Raw genomic sequence first — 19,306 nt, forward strand, 5'->3', positions numbered from 1 at the left:
TGGTGCACTGGGTTGAAAACAGTTCTCAGCAGGAAAGAATATTACCCTCCCTGCCACATGGGTACAAGGTGAGCAGGTATTGGCATGCATGACATGAATTCACCATTCCTAATTATTCCATAGTAACAACACCGAATCACAATATTTAAGAATGGAACAAATGAGAGCAGTGTTTTAGATTTTAAAATCTTAGTGCCCACTACCTTGGTTTTCACCTGTAGTTGCATTGGATATCGAGAGTAAAATTACATATTGGTCCTTGAAACCATAATGAAACTCTTAAGTAATGACTTCCTTCCCTATGTTATACTGCCAAGTGTATGTCAGTCCTGTTGGGATTAATAACTTATTTAATAGTCTTTCTGAATTCATAATGAGTGAGCGAGTGCGTGTGTGTATGTATATGGTATCATGATCTCAATCAGCAGATAGTAAAAAGTATGACTATTACTATCATTAAATACAAAGTATTTAAATATTATAATAAAAGAGTCTTCTTGATAAAGTGACAGAAGGAACCAGCCTCAGGGAAAGAAAATGGGTCTGACTTTATTTCCTTTCTTTTTCCTCATTCAGCTTTGGATGCTGGGCAGGTTGGCCTGGCATTGTCCTACTCCCTCACGCTCATGGGGATGTTCCAGTGGAGCGTCAGGCAAAGCGCTGAAGTTGAAAATATGGTAATGTTTATCTTAACGTTCTCAGCCTTTTCAAGTCTCCTTGGCATTAAATAGCATAAAAGTACTTCTTATGTAAAATATTAAAACTGTTATTTTTACATCGTAGCTAGCGGAGATTTTTAGATCCTTTTTCCATCTGTTTAAAGTTAATATAAAATAAAATGTATACATCTTTTTCTCAGTCTTATGTATGCTATGTCAGCAGGTTTTATATTCATCACAAGCTGTCTTCAAATGTAATAAATGTCTCTGTAGGAGGGAGGTTCTGAAATCCTGGAGAGGATATAAGCTAATTTCTTAGAGTCCTGTTTATTTTTGTTTCTTAATGGGTAATTTCTCATTCTTGGTAAAAGAGAAATTCAATATTTTGAGGTTGTTTGTTTGTTTAATTAATAAGTAATCCCCCTTTCCCATTTTAGCATTATTCTCGTTTGTGTTGAACACCTGAATTTGCAGGTGTCCCTTCTTTTTGGTAGGATAAGCTCCCTCTCTTAATGTGCTAGTCGTAGGCATTGAGTTACAGTTGTTTAGTCAATATGTTAGTTATCTCCTCTTTTGGATATTGGCATCTTCTCCTAAAGGGGGAAAAACAATTAAAGTAAAATCGTTCCCTTTTACTCTTCTCATAGAGTAGAAAGTGACTATTAAAATGAGGCTCGATGGCCATCCAGTTTAATTCATCCATAACAGATGACCCTTCTGTAGCATCAGTTGCTGATTGGTGGCTATAACTATTCTTTTCTTTGATAAAATTCTCTAATTGTTATTCAGATGTGAAAAGCGGGTAAATGAAATCTTAACGTTCATTTCTCTAGCAATTTTTATGTGGTCTTAAGGTAAGTAGCCATAAGTAAAAGTATCACAGGATGTTGAACAAGTTTGTAAACCATCAAAGTCCTCACCAAACACCTATATCTCTCTTTTGAGGATGTTAAGACCTGAGGTGGTATTAACCAACTAGGTCTAAACACAACATTTCATTTACAATCTCTTAATATCCATAAACAACACCCTTCATTCCTAACCTATGCAATATTGTATGTCTTTCAGATGATTTCAGTAGAAAGGGTGATAGAATATACAGACCTTGAGAAAGAAGAGCCTTGGGAATACCCGAAACGCCCACCGCCAGGCTGGCCCCATGAAGGAGTGATAGTCTTTGACAATGTGAACTTCACATACAGTTTAGATGGGCCTCTGGTATTGAAACACCTGACAGCACTCATTAAATCAAGAGAAAAGGTTTGTTTAAACTACTTTGACTCTAAAATTTCAACTAATGATTTAGCTCCACATCTACTTGTTGGCTTCCTTGTGGTTATGTCAAGGGGACTTTATGCCTCTGAGGATGCAAATTAGATCAGTGATTGTAGGTAAGTCTTGAAAATAGACCATGAATGTGAATACCAGTATTTCTATTCTCATGGTAGTGGGTAAGCCCTGGGTCACAGGGCTGGAACTTAACCTGACTCAAGATACTCAATCTAACATCTAATTATTCATACCTAAGTCTCGGAAGTCAACTCTGGCCCCTTGTCACTAACCCTTCAATATCTAGTTCCTATTGATTCTTACGTCTTTGTAGTTCTCAAAGCCTTCTCTTTCTCCATGGCAAATTTCAGCTGCAGTCCTCCACCATCCCTTGGCCCATTCTGTAGACTCATCTTCCAATAACTCGTATTTTGCTGCTGTTCTCCTACCCTTCCACCCACAGGCTGCTTCTTTCTGGAACACAAATGTTATCCTTTCCGAGCTCTCCGCTAGCTCCTTCAGGCCTGGGAGAGCCGCTGCCGGAACCATAGTGAGGCCTCAGATCTACTCCAGTAGGGGGCGGGTGGCCAATTCTCAGCCACCAGAGAAGAGTCTGGACTCTATGACTCAGTCAGGGCTCAGGAACCAGAGCCCACAGCCAGAAGCAGTAAAGGGCCTGGAGACTGGCTCAAAGTCAATGAAAGGAAACCTAAAGGGGCAGGGGATGATACATGTGGGGACCAGCGGGAGGTTTGTGACCTGGTCTTGCCAGTGTTAAGTCCACCGGCTTTGAGACATGGGGCCCCAGCTGAGACCAGGGCAGGCTCTTGAAGAGTGACTAAACCAGAACAGATGAGGCTGTAGGAAGCTCTTCTGCCTACCTCTCCGGCCTCGATTCCTAACATGTGCATACCCCTACACTCAGGCAGTGCATAGGTTCTCCCAAAGCATGCACGCTGCCCCCTTTGCCTCAGAGACCATTCCTTTCCATTGTCTGGCAGGTGAAAGTCTCCTTGTTTTCAAAGTTGACTCTAACGTATCTGCCTCTATGAGACCTTCAGTTCTTCTACAGCGCCCAGTATATTCTTTAAGGTGGTATTTATAGTGCATCCAAGTTCATAGCAGGATTAGTCACAGTACCCAAAAGTTTGAAGCAACCCAACTGTCCATCAAGGGATGAATGGATAAACCAAATGTGGTATAACCATACAGTGGAATGTTTCAGCCTTAAAAACGAAAGAAATTCTGAGTGATGGATGAACCTTGAGGACATTATGCTAAATGAAATAAACCAGGCACAATAAGACAAACGCTGTAGGATTCCACTTATTAAGAGGTTACTAGAGTGGTTAGATTTAGAGACATAAAGTAGAAGATGGTTGCCAGGGGCTGGTAGGACCAGTGAATGGAGAGTCAGTGTTTAGTGGGTACAGAGTTGTGTGTTGCAAAGCAAAAAGAATTCTGGAAATTGCTTGCTCCACAAAGGGAATGAATGTACATAACATTATTGAGCTATACACTTAAAAAAATGGTTAAGTTGGTAAATTTTATGTTTGTGTATTTTATCACGATTAAAAAATAAAAGCTACCATTTATGGCGTGCTTTGCAACTTTAGGTCTATATTTCACAGTACCCTGAGGCTTTGTAAGGTCAGGGAGCATCTTATTTTCATCTTTGTTCCCCAGAAAATGGCATTTTGCAGGGCAAACGGTGGGTGCTGAGAGAGTGAGTGAGTAATATGCAGGTACAAAGCAACCAGTAACAAAAACATACACACAAGACAACTCCTGTAAACAACCCATTACCTAGATGTGTTAAGAACTGCTCTTTTAAACTCTCTTTCCACCACAGACCCATTTAGTAGACTATAGCCATAATTTAATGAATGATACCCTTATGACATGAAAGAATAAATGCTCAACTTAATGCCCAAATGATACCCAGGGAGCAGCTTCAGTGAGTCACATGGCAAAAGCTGGCTCCTGATTACTTCCAGTTTTATTGTAGGTCTGGAAGAAGGTGAGGACTGCTGTGTTGGGGAAACATTAACTGCAGCTCTTGATGAAATTTTGTCCCTAAGAGCACTGTAAGGGATGTTTGCTGACTGATAGACAATGTGTTCATCAAATATCGTATTCTAAACGTAATTCTGTTAATTTGCCCATGTCTTAAATTTCTCTTGAAACCATAAAATATAAATATTCTAAAAAAACTGTCATCCCCTTAAAAACATAACAACTTTGTATTCTTCAGTGTTAAGACCCCCAGGTCATAGGATTATCCAAGATTCTAAAATGTTTGAGGGAAAATTGAATTTGGAGACTGAATTATGGTAACTCAAATAACAACTTTTGATTTGTGTCTCGGTCCACTCAGAGTATCGCCTTTCGCTCCATTTATGAATTCAGAAATTGTATCCGGCCAGCGTAGTCATGAAATGATTTCACTCTGCCTGTGAAGATTCCAGGTTTCATCTCCTCCATACCTGTGCCAGCCCCCATTATTCTGGGATACCCCTCTGGTCTTGCATTTGATTGAGAGAGGCTGTTGCAGAGGAGGACATGCGAATGTGCAAACACAGAAGTGGTGCTTTATTCTCTTTCATTTATTTCCTCTGCTGTCCAGATTCCTGGAAGTTATAGTAAACAAGAAAATCTAATAGGTACTAAGCAGGATTCTAATTCGCAGAAGAAATACCAAGTAAAATTAAAGAACCAAAATGAGGTAAAAAGCGCCCTCGGTTTCCTGGTTAGTTTCTAAACACTGGCTGCATTTTTCATTTAGATGATTTTGTGGTTGATTTGATCATTTTAGAAGAGTACTGGGCCATTTTAAAGCATTTTCTAGCTGTAGAGGTAGATTGATTTTGGTTTATTATTTTTTTTTCTTGCTCAGAGCTATTACCTGGATAATACATTTTTAACAGATGTGTACTAGACCTTGCTATAATGTGCAAAAATATTAGTTTCCTACACAGTCTCCTTTTTTACATCATACTTTCTCAGAAAGCCCTCCCCTCACTCCCAGATTGTTCTACTTCCCATGCTAGCTTTCTGATTCCTTGCCACCCAAACTGTGGTGCCAAGGCCCTCAGCACCTCTGTTAACCTGGACGCTTCTTAGAATGCAGAATCTCAAACCTTCCCAGACCTCTTGACTCAAAATCGCCTTTGAATAAGACCCCCTGGTAGTTATTGCTCCCTCACAGGCAGTTTTTGACAACTGATAACCCATGATTTTTAAGAAATGTCCTTTGACAATTTGAAATTAAGCTCATGAATCACCCCAACCACTATGACTGAGCATGATGCTCTAGAAGGTTCTTTACCACTTACCACCCTACAGATTTATTTACTTTTATATTATACAAATTGAGTTTACATTATAATTCTGTGTGATTCCAAACTTATGCATTTATTTGCATCTTTTCAGTATAGTCTGTCTTCACCACAGGCAATTTTCATCCTGTTGTCTAGCCTTCCCCAGTCTCCTGCAGGGACTAGAGATATTTCACCATTGGCCAGGCCCCGACTGGGTCCCGAGGCAGAGACAGCCAGGCGTAGCAGTATATTTGAGGCCCTGTCACCACCCGATGGGATCAAGAATTAGTCTCCCTGTCTCAAGCAGCGCGCTAGGTCTGTCTGGCCTTTTTGTCACGTGTTCCACATAGCCGCAGGTTTCTTTCCTAGCCCAGGCAGCGGGCGCTGTTTCTTCTTGTTAATGGTAGACCACCTGACCTTGGATACCTTCTTTGCTCAGAAAGCTCTCTTGTCCCTGCCACCACATTATACTCACTGGTACCCACGTCGCGCTTTTACTCTCTGGCAATAGGACACATATAGTAGGCCAGTTCCTTTAACTGCAGCTATACCTCTCCCAACTTTCTGTCTTCTAGTGAGACAGAGGGCATAATAGGTGCCAGGCCATCCAAGTGATAAGGAAGCCATGAGCAGAATGGATAAGAGGCAGACAGACCTGGATTTGAGTCCTGTCCTGCCACTATTATTTCAAGCAGGCTAGTTAATCTTCTAAGCCTTGCTCTTCTCTTGTGCAAAATGGAAGTCATAGGACTCATCCTGTAGAGTTGTACAACTTAAACAAGATAAGACATGTAAAGCACCTAGCGCCGAGACCGAGACCGGCACAGAGTAAATGCTTGGACAAAGATAGCTGTCATTATCATAGGGTGTAAAATGATCGTAGCATCTTATACTCCCTAAATTGTTGCCTGCCCCATGAAAATGAGGGGTTGGCCATTTGCAATTGTATTTATGGTTATAGAATCCATCTGCCATGCCTGTCTTCTCTCTAGCTTATCATATACCTAACAATGTGGTAATAGATTTTCCATAAATTTCTCCAGCCTGAGGTAAACTCCTCAACTCTCTATGAAATGCCTCTTTCATGGAGGACACCACAGTTAATAAAAATAATACAAAGGTGAATCTAATACAGATCCTGCTGCCAGTCTAGTAGAAGCAATGGGGTAGTATAAAAATGGCTACTATGTAAGACAGAAAGAAGTCACGGTTTTTATGAAAGTTTAGGAAAAGCTGATATAATATCTGTTAGGGGTGGGAGAAGTCCACATGAGGGGACAGGTAGAGCATTTCTGAGATATTAGGCATTTGAGACAGACCTCGTGACGTGTGGTAAGGATTTCAGCAGGTGGAATTGCATGTGAAAGGCATTCCAGGAGATGGGACCACATAAGCAAAAGCGTGATGCCTTGATTCAGTGAACTAAGAATTAGGCACCTGCAGAGCCTTGGGAGTGGAGGGAAGGGGTTGAACTACCAGGTATATAACAGACATTTTCATGTTTAATCCTCACAACTACCTAGTAATCCCATGGAAGCAAAATCGTGGAGATTAAGGATGGAGCAGTTACTTGGGACAGTTTTGTAGAAAAGACTTCCCAGGGCACATACAGGCACAGAGCCTTCTTTCAGAAGTTTAATCTGAGAAGCGAGTGCACATGGACTTTAGTGGGAAGATGCAAAAGCCAAGAAGCCACTAGCTGTTGTGTATTCCTAGTAAGACTTAATGGACATAATGGGGAAAGTGATTCCACTTTTTGGAATCAAACTCATGATGATTAAAACAAAATTATAACACCCAGGTTTTTGAATGTGCAAGAAAGTAGGTGGGAGTAGAAACCAATATATTTCCGGAGGGTAGTTTGGCAGTGCTTAACAGCCTCCTTTGAAAATGTTCATACCTATCTCTCAGCAATTCCACATCTAAGAATTTATCTTAAGGAAATAATTAAGGTTACTTGCAAAGATTGAACTTCAAGGATATTTAACAGAGTTATTTGTAATAGCAAAATATCTGCAAATCGAGTGTTTGTTAAATGATCGCATACTGTAATATATAGCCATTAAAATAAATGTTTTTATAAAATATTAGAAGAAAGACGATTATAACAATATATGCATATTAGTCCTATTTTGTTTCAATATATGAGCTGGTATTTTTAAGAATACATACACAAACATACACAAACATACACACACAAGTGCAGAAAGAAAATAGATCAACATTTTAAAAACGGTTTTGTCAGAGTGTTGGAGTTACTGCTAGTATTTATTGACTTTTCAAATTTACTTGTACAGATTATGATTAGGAAAAGAGTTTGTTTTATTTTGTTTTTTAAAAGGTAATTCATCCTTGCACACGGTGATGACCATGGACATTAAAACGAGGGGATTGGGCCATGAAACATTGCAGAAGTAGAACCTTCAGGGCCACGCTGGTGTTGGGAAAAGTAGATATAAGGTGAATGCTTTGTGCCTGTGAGCCTGAGAAAGAAGTTATGAGATTAAAGTGGGGAAGTCAGAAGAAGCAACTGTTATGATTGGGACATTGTGTATTGATCTTGTTGAATTTGAGGTATAGAGAGTCAGGTGCAAGAGTCTAACACATTGATGTAGTTATCAGAGACCAGCCTTGTCCTCATTGAGAAAACACAAAGGGATAGTTGCAAAGCAGCTAATTTAAGACTATTCCAGCATATCTCTGTGGGGTTATGAATGGAAACTTCCTGATATTGGTGATATTTTGCATGGGCAGTTGGTAAAAACCATTGGTGAACTGTGAAAGATTCAGGCTAAAGTTTTGATGACTGAACAGCAGAGAGAAATAGAACCAGATTTTCTTTGAGTTGCCTTTTTCTTCTTATCCTCACTTGAGTTTGGAGCTTATAGTCCTGTGGGTGTGGGCAGTTCTCAGTCCCCCCTGCCATATTTTGGCCATTTACTGAAAGTCTACAAATGTTCCAGTTTGCACAAATGGATCAGTTTCAATAGAGCTGATTGCATGGGGTCATCTGTACATTCTCAAAGACATGGTTCTTGTCTGTGTCTTAATGTGTGTTGATTTACATATGAGAACACCCAGAAATACATAGAGACAAACCTGAGCCATGCATATATGCACTAGGATCCACCAATATGCAGAAAATGGCCTACCTCTGGCATATAAATGAATCCTTACCATAAAATATAAAATGGCCACAAAGATAATAAAATTAGCTAAAGCCATATTTTCTTGCATTAAATCCATTTTTCTATAAAGACATTTTTTTTGAGAGAGAGAGAGAGAGAGAGAGAGAGAGAAAGATTGCTTCTGTCCCCACACAGGTGGTGTTCCCGAGAGCACTCCCTAATGAACTTTCTGAATGTTAAGCTCCTTCTCAGAATCTGCTTCCTAGGAAGCCCAACCAGGGACAGGGAAGTGGGAATTTAGACGAGGATGTATTATATAAATTTAGGAAAGAAGAATTTCATACCTGGTATGTTCTCTTTTCTTCTGTAAAGTTGGAGACAAGTTCAGCTCATATGAGTCAGGGATGTATGTCAATCATTGCAATGTTGTAGTGTTAGAGGAAAATTAAAAATAAATATACAGCAATAGGTAAATGGCTGAGTAAATTCTGATATATCATTCGGATAAAATACATAATTAAGAAAATGATGTCTCAACATAGACAAATTGTAGTTTAATGGGAATGAGAAGATTCAAATCTAGGGAAGAAGTTTGAAAATGGTTTACAATAGCTACCATGGAGACAGAAAGGGAGCTTGCTGGCATCTGATAAAAGGAATGCCAAGTAGCCTGAGGGTCCCAATCAGCTTGTCATGTGGTTGTTTCCAATAATTTTGACATGGAAGCAGTGTGAAGACCTAAAAGCTAAATTAAAACAGTAAGAAAAGCGCTATAGTCAAGAGAGGTAATGTAGTTATAGTGGTTCAGAGCCTAGGGTCTTGAGTTCAAATTTTGACACCACCACTTAAGAATTAAGGCAGGGCTGGCTTCTTGGGTGTGCGAAAAGTACCATTTACAAAGTCCTGCTCTCAGAAGGGTCCTTTGCTTGGTTAAAAAGCCCTGTTGACACTATCTTGAAATTATTAATTTTATCTTGGAACTGGTGTTTTGTTAAATCTGGTGTGGCATTGGACCATGCTTGTGAGCAGAGGAACCTCGCACATGCCCTTCATTACTTGCTGCCTCATTTGCATATCAAACAGATAAATTCTTTTTGAAATGCCATTATCGATTTTACAGATTTAGCTTTAAAACTTTGGAGGTATTCAAATGAGAAACTATGTAAAACTCTCACCATGTAAGCAGTGCTCAGAAAGGTTTAGTTCTTCTGTGTTTAAAGCTGTAAGTTTTCTAAATCTACTGAATTAATTTACAAGTGATTGAAAGCAGTCTTATGCCTCTCATTGATTCCAGATTCCTAAATAGAGACACCATCTCTTGGGAAGCTCCCACTGGGGACTTTTCAGTTGGGAAGCTCATCGGAAAAAAGGCCAGTTTTCGCATACAGATTTAAATGCACACAGCGAAAAGCCAGTTTTTACAATACAGTTTCATTCTTGACCAGCATTTTACTTGCATTATATTGATTCTTTGATCTTATTGTCAGTGCACTTAATTTCTCTCTGTTTTGGTTTTAATAACTAGACTGATACTTGACACATATCTTTCCCAGGGGGCAATTTATAACTATTAACTAGTTTGTAAAATGCCTTTTGAACTGCTCAGATGAAAGAGCCCACATAAATAGTAAATGCTACTCGTGTTGTTGTTGTTGATCTCATTATGTGTATTTTGGCTACTCACTACAGTCAAGACACTGTGACCTACATTTAAATATTTTAAGATGTTTCCTTTCAAGACAGAATGTAACCATATATTTAATATCCAGAAGTGATTTAGTTTCTTTACCAAACAATAATTCCTCTTAAAAGATAGAACTCTGGGTAAATGCATAGTTGTTTATGTATCATGCTTCTGACCTGACTTGTTGACATCTCTATAAAATTATCTAAGAAATTCTCAGGGTTCGAAATACCCAGAAGCAAGAATAAAGCTAATTTAAAAGCTGACTTATCATAGACCACTTAGAAGACTTCTGGTTTTTCATTGCCAGTGGATTGATTCTTTTATTTTTAATTCTTCTTTAGACCAGTAAATTTCAACCAGGGGCAGTTTGCCACTCTAAAGGACATTTGTCAATGTATGACATTTTTCGTTGCCACAATGTTGGGGGTGCTACTGGTATCTAGAAGGTAGAACCCTAGGATATTGGTAAACATCCTACAATGCACAGGAGGGCCCCCTTACACATACAACAAAGAGTTATCTGGCCTGACATGTCAAGTGTCAAAGCTAAGAAACTCTTTTAGACTGCGTTCAATATAGAACTTCTTTAATTCATCTTCAACAACCAAGGTTTCTCCTAGGTTTGTTGCATATCGTTTCTTCCTAACCTCTCCTGGATCTCTTTACAGGTTGGCATTGTGGGAAGAACAGGAGCTGGGAAAAGTTCCCTCATCTCAGCCCTTTTTAGATTGTCGGAACCCAAAGGTAAAATTTGGATTGATAAGATCTTGACAACAGAAATTGGACTTCATGATTTAAGAAAGAAAATGTCAATCATCCCTCAGGTAAGCAAGTCAGAGCATTTTCGTATGTTCTTTTTATAAGGGCACCTGTGTTTAATTGCTTTTAATTTTATTGCTTTTTTAAAAAATTGAATTAAGCGTTGATTCTTTCCCACAGTAGAGCATTTTTTAACAGCAGGTTTTTTCAACAGATATTTTCATCAATACCAGATTTTGTTTGTTTGTTTGGTGTACATATATGAGAGAGAGACAGAGATAAATAGGGAAAGGGAGAGGAAGTAAGAGGGGGAGGAGGAGTAAGAGAGAGAGAGAGAGAGAGAGAGAGAGAGAGAGAGGAAGGAAGGAGAGATCTAATAATTTACCCAGATAGATTGCTGGACTCCAACTTCTCCAATTACCCAATTTTGTCCACTGGTAACCATATAATTCTGAGAACAGAATGATAAATGGTTTGTTTAGCTCTCGAGATATTTCTATAGGAAAGCATGGATTTTAAGTGTCTTAATGATGAAATTTTGCTATAGGGAAATAAAACTACTTTTCAGAGGTGATTATTTCCCTGGAGAGCTATTCTATGAAATTGGGGCTTTGAGAATTACAGAGTGTATAGATGCTTTGGAGAGACTTTTAGAACTCTAGCCATTAGTAAATGATATAAACCGGTGAGGCAGTACAGAATAATGAGGAAGAACGGGAAACAAGGAAATCTATTCCTCTATACCTCAGTTTTCTCTGCAGTACAAGGTGGGTAGCGGTACCAGCGCCTAGACTGTTGTGAGGACTAAACGGGTGAGCGTATGTGAAGTACTTGACACAGACCTAGTACGCGGTTGCTGTGATGGTGGAAGGTTGAACTGATCATCTCTTCCTGGGCTCTGTTCTATTTTCATTTTTTCTGCCTCTTTATAGAAGTACAACTTTCAGAGAGTGTTAGAGATTATATATATGCGCAATAAGAACTGGCATTCCCTGTGGTTCATCCACTAAATATAGAAAATATTTATTGAGTCATTACTGTCTTTCGGGTATATGGCCAAGGGCAACGGGCAACGTAGCCTTTGCCCACTGGCCTGGGACCTCACGTCTTCCATCTTGCCCTTGGCTTTAGCACTTACACATATTCAGCTCCAGACTTGCTGAATTTTTTAGTTTAAGTTTTTCGGTTTTTTGTTTTTTGTTTTTTGTTTTTTTTGTTTTTTTGGTTTGGTATGGTTTTACATTCTACAATCATCTGGTCATCAAGGGAAGACAAGATAAAACACACACCCTCTTGAGATGAGAAATTTGGGAGATGAGACAAAAAGAGCTAGGCAAATGTGCTTCCTGGCATGTGAATATAAAGAACTCTTAAATATCTATTTATTAGGAAGTATGTAGAACATGGTGCCTATAGAGAAGGATATTGTGGACTTGCATCTTATGACCAAGTACAACTCTTGCTACCTACCACTAACCTCTAAAATATTGGAATTTCTGGAAGTAATTGTGAAAGCAAGATATCTCTTTTGAACCATAATGAGATGCTACCTTACACCCATTAGGATGGCTAGTATAAACAAACAAACAGAAAATAACAAGTTTAGCAATTATGTAGACAAATTAGAACCTTCGTGTATGGCTAGTGGAAATGTAAAATGGTACAGCCACTGTGGAAAACTAGGTAGAGGTCCCTCAAAAAATTAAAAGTAGACTTATAGGATCCAGCAATTCTACTTCCATGTATAAACCCCCAAAAATTGAAAGCAGGGTCCTGAAAAGATATCTGTACACCCATACATTATTCACAACAGCAGAAAGGCAGAAGCATCCCACCTGTCCACTGATGGGTGAATGGATAAACAAAATGAGGGCTATCTATTCAATGGAATATAATTAAGCCTTAAAAAGGAAGGAAATTTGGATACATGCTGCAATATAGATGAGCCCTGAGGACATGATGATAAGTGAAATAAGCCAGTCACCAAAAGATAATTCTGTATGAGTCTACTTATCTGAGGTACCTAGGGTAGTCAGATTCATAGAGATGGGAAGTAGGATGGTAGATATCAGGGGCTTCAAGGAGGTGGAGAACGGGGAGTTGTTTAATGAGTACAGTTTCAGTTTTGCTGATGAAAGGAGCTCTGTGACTGGATGATGGTGATGGCCGTACAACAATGTCGAATGTATTTAATCCCTCTGAACTGTACACTTAAAAGTGGTTAAGGTATTAAATTGTATGTGTATTTTACCAGAATTAAAAAAAAAAAAACAAAAAACAAAACAAAAAACAAAAAAAAAAACATTGTTCTAAAGATATCCCTTTCAGAAAAAAAAAAAGAAGGATATTTTCACCATGTACAATCATTGCTTTAAAAAATTCCCTCTGGTTATTAGATTCACGACTTAGTGAATACAGTATAAAATATGAGATTAAATTCCCAAGTTTTCTATTTTGGTTGTACCCATCTCTGAAATGGGCCAAAGAGATTTACTTAGCAGAAATAATGGGTATCTGTGAAGTACTTTCGTATCCTTGGATGAAAGGATCTAGTAACATGTTCTGTGTTACTTTTAATGCTTCTTAATAAGAAATGGTTGTATGCTTGTGTACATAAAAGACTGTATAAATAAAGAAATAACATTAGATGATTCTTGGCTCTGCCAGTAATGTTTGGAAGCACATCTGAGCAAAGCCTAAATATACCTTGACATCACCAGGTTTTGGTTCTGTTCCATCAGTTTCCACCCTAGCGTTGAGCATGCTCTATATACAGACTCCAGAGAGCGTGCTTACAAAACAGTGCTGAGCTTTGTATCCATGTAGATAATGATCACCAATCATTGTAAACACAGAACCTTTATTTTATTTTTTTTTTTACTTTTTATACCTTTGTCTCCAAAGCACAATGTTTGTTGATTAAAGAAAAAGGAGAGATCGTGCAATGTCTAAAGGGTCCCAGAAATCATTCAGGAGGCTGCCAGGAGTAGAATCTTTAAGAGTGCAAGCTGAGTGTCAGCATGATCTGGCTCTGCCTCATCTGAGTGTGTGACCTTGAAGGAGTCACTCAGCCTCTAAGCTTCTGTTTCCTTCTCCTTAAACCAGGTCTAGTAATTACTGCCTCGCAGATTTGTTGTGAAGATTTCAGTGGGTGAGAAAGTGTTTGTGGCCACATGCCTGATTCTCAGGAATGCTCGTAAACAGTAACTGTGATTATTAAGGATTGGGACACTGGTATTATTGGCCTTTCTGGTATTATTGCTACTTAAGTAAAAATAGTAACATTCTGGAAGGACTTAGCTCTTTAACTTCTACTTATGTTATGTTTTTGTGGTCCTTGGTGGTTTTCTTTACATTGATTACTTATAACATAAACCAAATTGCTTATATAAATTTAAAGAGTGAAGCAAAAAAATAAGAAAACGAGCACCAGAGGAGTTCTAAGGAAGAACGTGAGTGTAACCGAAATTACCCACTGTTTGTCTCACAAGGAACAACAGGAGAGAATACCACTTGTTTTTTTCTTTTGTTTTCTGGTCCCCTCCCATCAGGGTTCTTTCCTGACTACTGAGCTGTGCCCCACCCATGAAGACCCCTGACATTTTTTCTCAGCCCTCCCCATATCCCCAGCTATTTTCTACCTGTCTCTGAGGACAGGCTGTGTCTCTCATTTCCATTGCCCTAGTGGTTATTTCAGGCCCTGAGAAATTACACGAGTATTAATAATAATTCCTAACATTTGTGGAATCCTTAACACTTTTTATTTAGCTTCTTTCTTTCTTTATCAGATAGAGTTAAAAACAGGCAGAGTGAGCTGAACCTATTTACTAAGTGGCAGAGCCAGGATTCAAATTTCTTTTAGGGAGATTCCCAGCTCCACAGCCTGAGCAGCTAGCTAACCACTCTGCTAGGGCTGTTGACTGTGCTCCGCAGTAGAACTTTGTACCATTTGGTACGTGCATACCCACATAAAGAAAAAAATTTTGCAGAGCAATATTACTCTGTACTCTGTACTCTATTTTCTATTATATCCATTCTATTGTAGTTCATATAAAAGACAAAATGATGATCATAAGGCACAAAATTGATTTCATGATCTATTGGTTATATCTGCAGTTTGAAAAACACTGCCTCTCACTGTCCCTGTTTGGCTGGGCTCCAGGTGCACGGTAGCACCTCACCAGGAGCTTCATTTATGTTCCATATTCTCACAGCAGTCCTGCAAGTTTAGCCCCACTTTCCAGTAAGGAAACCGAGGCTTGGGAGATTAATTACGTACCCTGAGTCAAACAGCTAATAAGCAATCAGAACTCAAGACTGTCTGACATATAAACTCACTCTCTCTCTCTCTCTCTCTCAGTACACACACACACACACACACACACACACACACACACATATTTACACACATATGCATATATATACATATATATGTGTTTGTTGAGCTGAATGATGTTATCAGATATTTTACCCATTTTTTTTTTATTACCCTATTCAAAAAGAATTTCCCAAAACTGTAACAAAAATGAACATAGAACAAAGTTAAAGATATTCCTTCTGGTACTATGTTTTTCATTTGGACAGTTAGGTGGTTTTGAAAAACTAAATTGTTTGTTACTTTTGCCTAAAAACTCAAGTCACACTCAGCATTAAAAGAAGAATCAATTTAGAAATGGGTTCACTTTTGTGTCATGGGCTAGTACGTTTCAGGAGAAGATACTCAAAATGTTACCTTTCCAGAGCTAAGACCCCTTTCTTTTTGCAATGTCTCATTGGCTGTAGAGGTAGAGAAATTCTGTTGGCCTGGTTACTTGGTTTCTTGTCTATACTGCAGAAAATTTAGATCTCACTTCCTCCAAAATAGAAGCAGTGTTGCTTGTGTTTCAGCACTCTGATTCAAGGACACTAAGAAGTTTAGAGCAGACTCTGCAAAGAGGGATCCTAGGACTGTTTCCTTGAGTTCCCGGATTTGGTGAGGAAGACCTGCATCATCTTCCCTGGCTCCCTGCTTGCTGTGATGCCAAGTGCAGCAGTGAGCTAAGTGGTGTTCTCTCTTACAGGCTCATCCCTGTCACTCTTGACCTACCATGCGCAGGTCAGATCTGGGGAGATGTGATAGTTCCAAAGACCTGCATAGGACAAGAGGCAAGGGAATGATGACATACACAGTAGGGCCAGTCCTAGAGGGAACTTTCAAAAACAAATACTGTTTTCTTAAAATGTATACCTCATTTTGTGTTCAGAATTTCAGGAATAAGCAAATAATAATAATAATAATAATAATAAAGGCACTTCGCATTTTTTAAAATGGGTAGCTGAAACGTATGCGTCCTATGTACTCACAACCCAAAATAGTGAAGTGTATTTCCCAAACAGAACACCAAGGTGAGATTATATTCAAGGGAATAGCTTGCTTATCTGAAAGGATCTGGAAAAACGGATTTCAAAATTTCTTTGGAAGGCTTCTCTACATCTAGAGCCCCTATCCTATTGGCACAAAGAAAATGTTTTCACTTGAAGAGGGATTCCATGGAAATGCAGTATTTATGATTTTACCCCAAGGGTTGACACAGATCAAGAGCTATCATCTTTATATGATTAAACAAGTTTTTTTATTATTATTTATTTAAGAGAGTTTTAAAATCAAAGCAAAAGCTAGGTATTTCTTAAACAGCCCACTCTGCTCTTTTGGTATTTCCTTTCCCTTAGTTGTCTTCAGCGGGTTCAAAAAGGTTAACCGGAGCTGTCTCTTTAAAACTTCTTCTTTATTACCTGGTTTTCTTTTCCCTTATTTTCTTCTTGAGAACAAAACTCAAAGAGAGAAGAGGTGGGTATGCTGTTACTCGTAAAGAAATACAACTGGATTCCAGCCTAATGTAGTCGGGCCTTTGTTTCCAACACTGAAGTCTTCATTAAGGCCCCTGGAACTGCTCCCCGGAGCTCCTGACCTTTTTGTATCGAAAGAGGACTTTACACGACTTAAATTCTTTTTCCTTTGTTGGTGAACAATGTTCTTTTCTTTCGAATATGGATGATGATCGGTTCATTCAGAGGCTACAGGATTAAAAAAAAAAAAAAAAAGAAAGAAAGAAACCAAGATTTCAAGCAACTTCAGGTGATTCCATCATTCTTGAAACAGGGAGATGAACTGCCCTTCATAAAGGTCCTTAGAATAGAAATGAAAATGTAGCTCTGAGGACCTAAAGAAACAGAGGTAGCAGCTATTAAGAAATATTTTAACAGAGGGCAGTTTCCTGCTTTGAGACTGAAATGATTAGGGTAAAGTAAAATGTTGTGCTTTATCTGCCTAGTTTGTAACCACTTGTACAGTTTTTGTCTTGGTCCCGGGTCGTTTTAAGTATCTGAAGGTTAGTGGGTAGGATTTCTTTTTAGGATAATGAGAGGCTTGTTTTCTAGTAGTCGACACAAAAGGTCTAGTAAGACTGTAGTTTTCAGTCTTGCAGTTGTGTTGAGGGATTATCAATTTACTACACTAAATGCTTTGATTCAGAGTGGCCATTTTTGGGTCACACGCCTAATATGAACTTGGTTACGTTAGTAACAAAGGAAAAAATTACTACTGAATGTGGCACAAAAGATTTTAAAAAGTGTACACTTTGAACCATGATGAAAAGCAGGTTTTATACTAATGCTCCATTTAAAATATTACATTGAACAAGAGCTTTGTTTTCCTAACTGTACCATGCCAGCTAACTCTTATTAAATGAGGTTTAATTGTGTACTTTCAGACAAAAATGTAGTACTTAGGCTAATAAATTTAGTGTGTATCTACATGAAGATTATGGGCCCTACCATAAATATCTACACTGCAAACATTTTTACAACACGTATTTATACTTTTAGTTTATTAACTCCATTGTTCGGAGGTGGATACTTTAAATAATAATTTCTTTCAGAAATGATAATTAATTTGACCCCTATCTGCTCTTATAGTATGTGTCTACTATGTGCACTTTCATTACCTTTTGAAGATAAAGTAATAGTTTCTTTGGCAAGTGGATGAAAGTAGAATGAGTAGAAACCAAAATGAACACCGTGCATAAAACACAGGGGCATATTAAACAGACATTGTTAACAAATTGCCTGCTGGTTTTAAACAATAACATAGCTTCAGTTGGTTAATGTTCTCATAAATCATTCATTTCATTCAGCAAGCTTTGATTGAAATTTTACTCACTTTGAAATATATATTTGGCGTGTTTTAACAGAGAAAAATATTCTTACTTACCAAACTATTTTCCTCCATCTCATACTGCTAAATAAAAATGTAATTGCTTAATATATCCTTTTAGATTGACAGTATAGATTTTAGTGGGGACCTCTATGTAATGGAAAATGCTTAAACTTAATTTTTTTTCTTTTTATGGAAGTCAGCATTGACTTGGTGAGAATTAGAGCTTCCTTGAGGCCTGCAGAGTATCTGAGGTCTCTGTTTTAAGCTCAGCATAAAGTAGCTCCTGGCATTGGTCAGGGGCTCAGAGTCAGCTGACTCCTCTTTCTGCAAAGTTTCCAGTTTTGGGAGAGATTCATTCTCTTCAAGGAGTTTCCTAAAGAGAGGAAGGTGAGGGGAAGTGGCAGCAGAGAGGCTCTGATTATGAAAGAGGTGATTGAACTGTAAATGGGTGTCCCTGTGCCTGTTCTCTTGAACCCACAAAACCACCATTCCCAATCAAATGTGTTAGTACAATAAGCCCTGTCATCACTTAAGGAAGGACAGTCTTCTTTTAAAAACAAAGTTTTTTTTTTTTTTTTTTTGTAGTTAGCTTAGGTAATGTCTCTCCAGAGTGCACTTTGAAAACCTGGTACTTTAACAAACTCTAGACCTCTTACTGAATGCAAATTTGCTCTGTGAGAGAAATTCGAAGAAAGGGATGTTCAGGTCGTAAAAGCCGAGATGGGCAAAGAAATGGTCCTGTCTTTAATATAAGTAAAGAGACCATCTGTCACATCTCCCAGTGGGCTCCAAGCTGATTTAACCGGTCCTCTTTCAGCCCTTTTATCTCCTCAAACACCAATCCTCAAAGAGTCACTCAGTTTAGGCTACAGAGTATAATACCGCCCATAGTTCAGAGCCTTGGGGGAAAGTGGGAGGAAAGTCAGAAGGGTGAGGAAATTATGGGTACCAGCCTTTCCTCGCTTGACCATGTTTCCGTAAACCTCATGGAAACGACGAAAGGAAGAGAAATCGCATAGGTTAGTAGAATCTTAGAGTTGATAATAATAGAGTAAGAGAGTTTGTTTGTTTGTTTTGTTTTGTTTAAATCTGAAGCACAGTGATGGTTTTCCCCCTGACAAGGAATTCTTACTATTGTTTGATGGGTTAGTTTTTGATTCTAAATCCAGTAGATTTCAGGGAGACCTTAAATTTGGGTCTCGGGATTTTACAATTCAATTCAATAATAGTTTTGAAACATCATGTGACCAGTGATTTTCAGCACTTCTGGGTCATATTAACCACTTAAT

General features: G+C 38.5%; 1 protein-coding gene across 1 annotated transcript in view; it reads left to right on the forward strand.

Moving 5' to 3' along the window:
• The window catches only part of ABCC4 (ATP binding cassette subfamily C member 4), a 220,836-nt gene that overhangs the window by 176,152 nt on the left and 25,378 nt on the right, over positions 1–19,306 (forward strand). The window contains exons 24-26 of the mRNA XM_016158617.2: positions 577–677; positions 1,728–1,919; positions 10,732–10,887. Coding sequence (XP_016014103.1) covers positions 577–677; positions 1,728–1,919; positions 10,732–10,887 — 449 coding nt within the window. The remainder of the gene's footprint in view (positions 1–576; positions 678–1,727; positions 1,920–10,731; positions 10,888–19,306) is intronic.

This window comes from Rousettus aegyptiacus, unplaced genomic scaffold, assembly GCF_014176215.1.
Source record: "Rousettus aegyptiacus isolate mRouAeg1 unplaced genomic scaffold, mRouAeg1.p scaffold_m13_p_11, whole genome shotgun sequence".
NCBI lineage: Eukaryota > Metazoa > Chordata > Mammalia > Chiroptera > Pteropodidae > Rousettus > Rousettus aegyptiacus.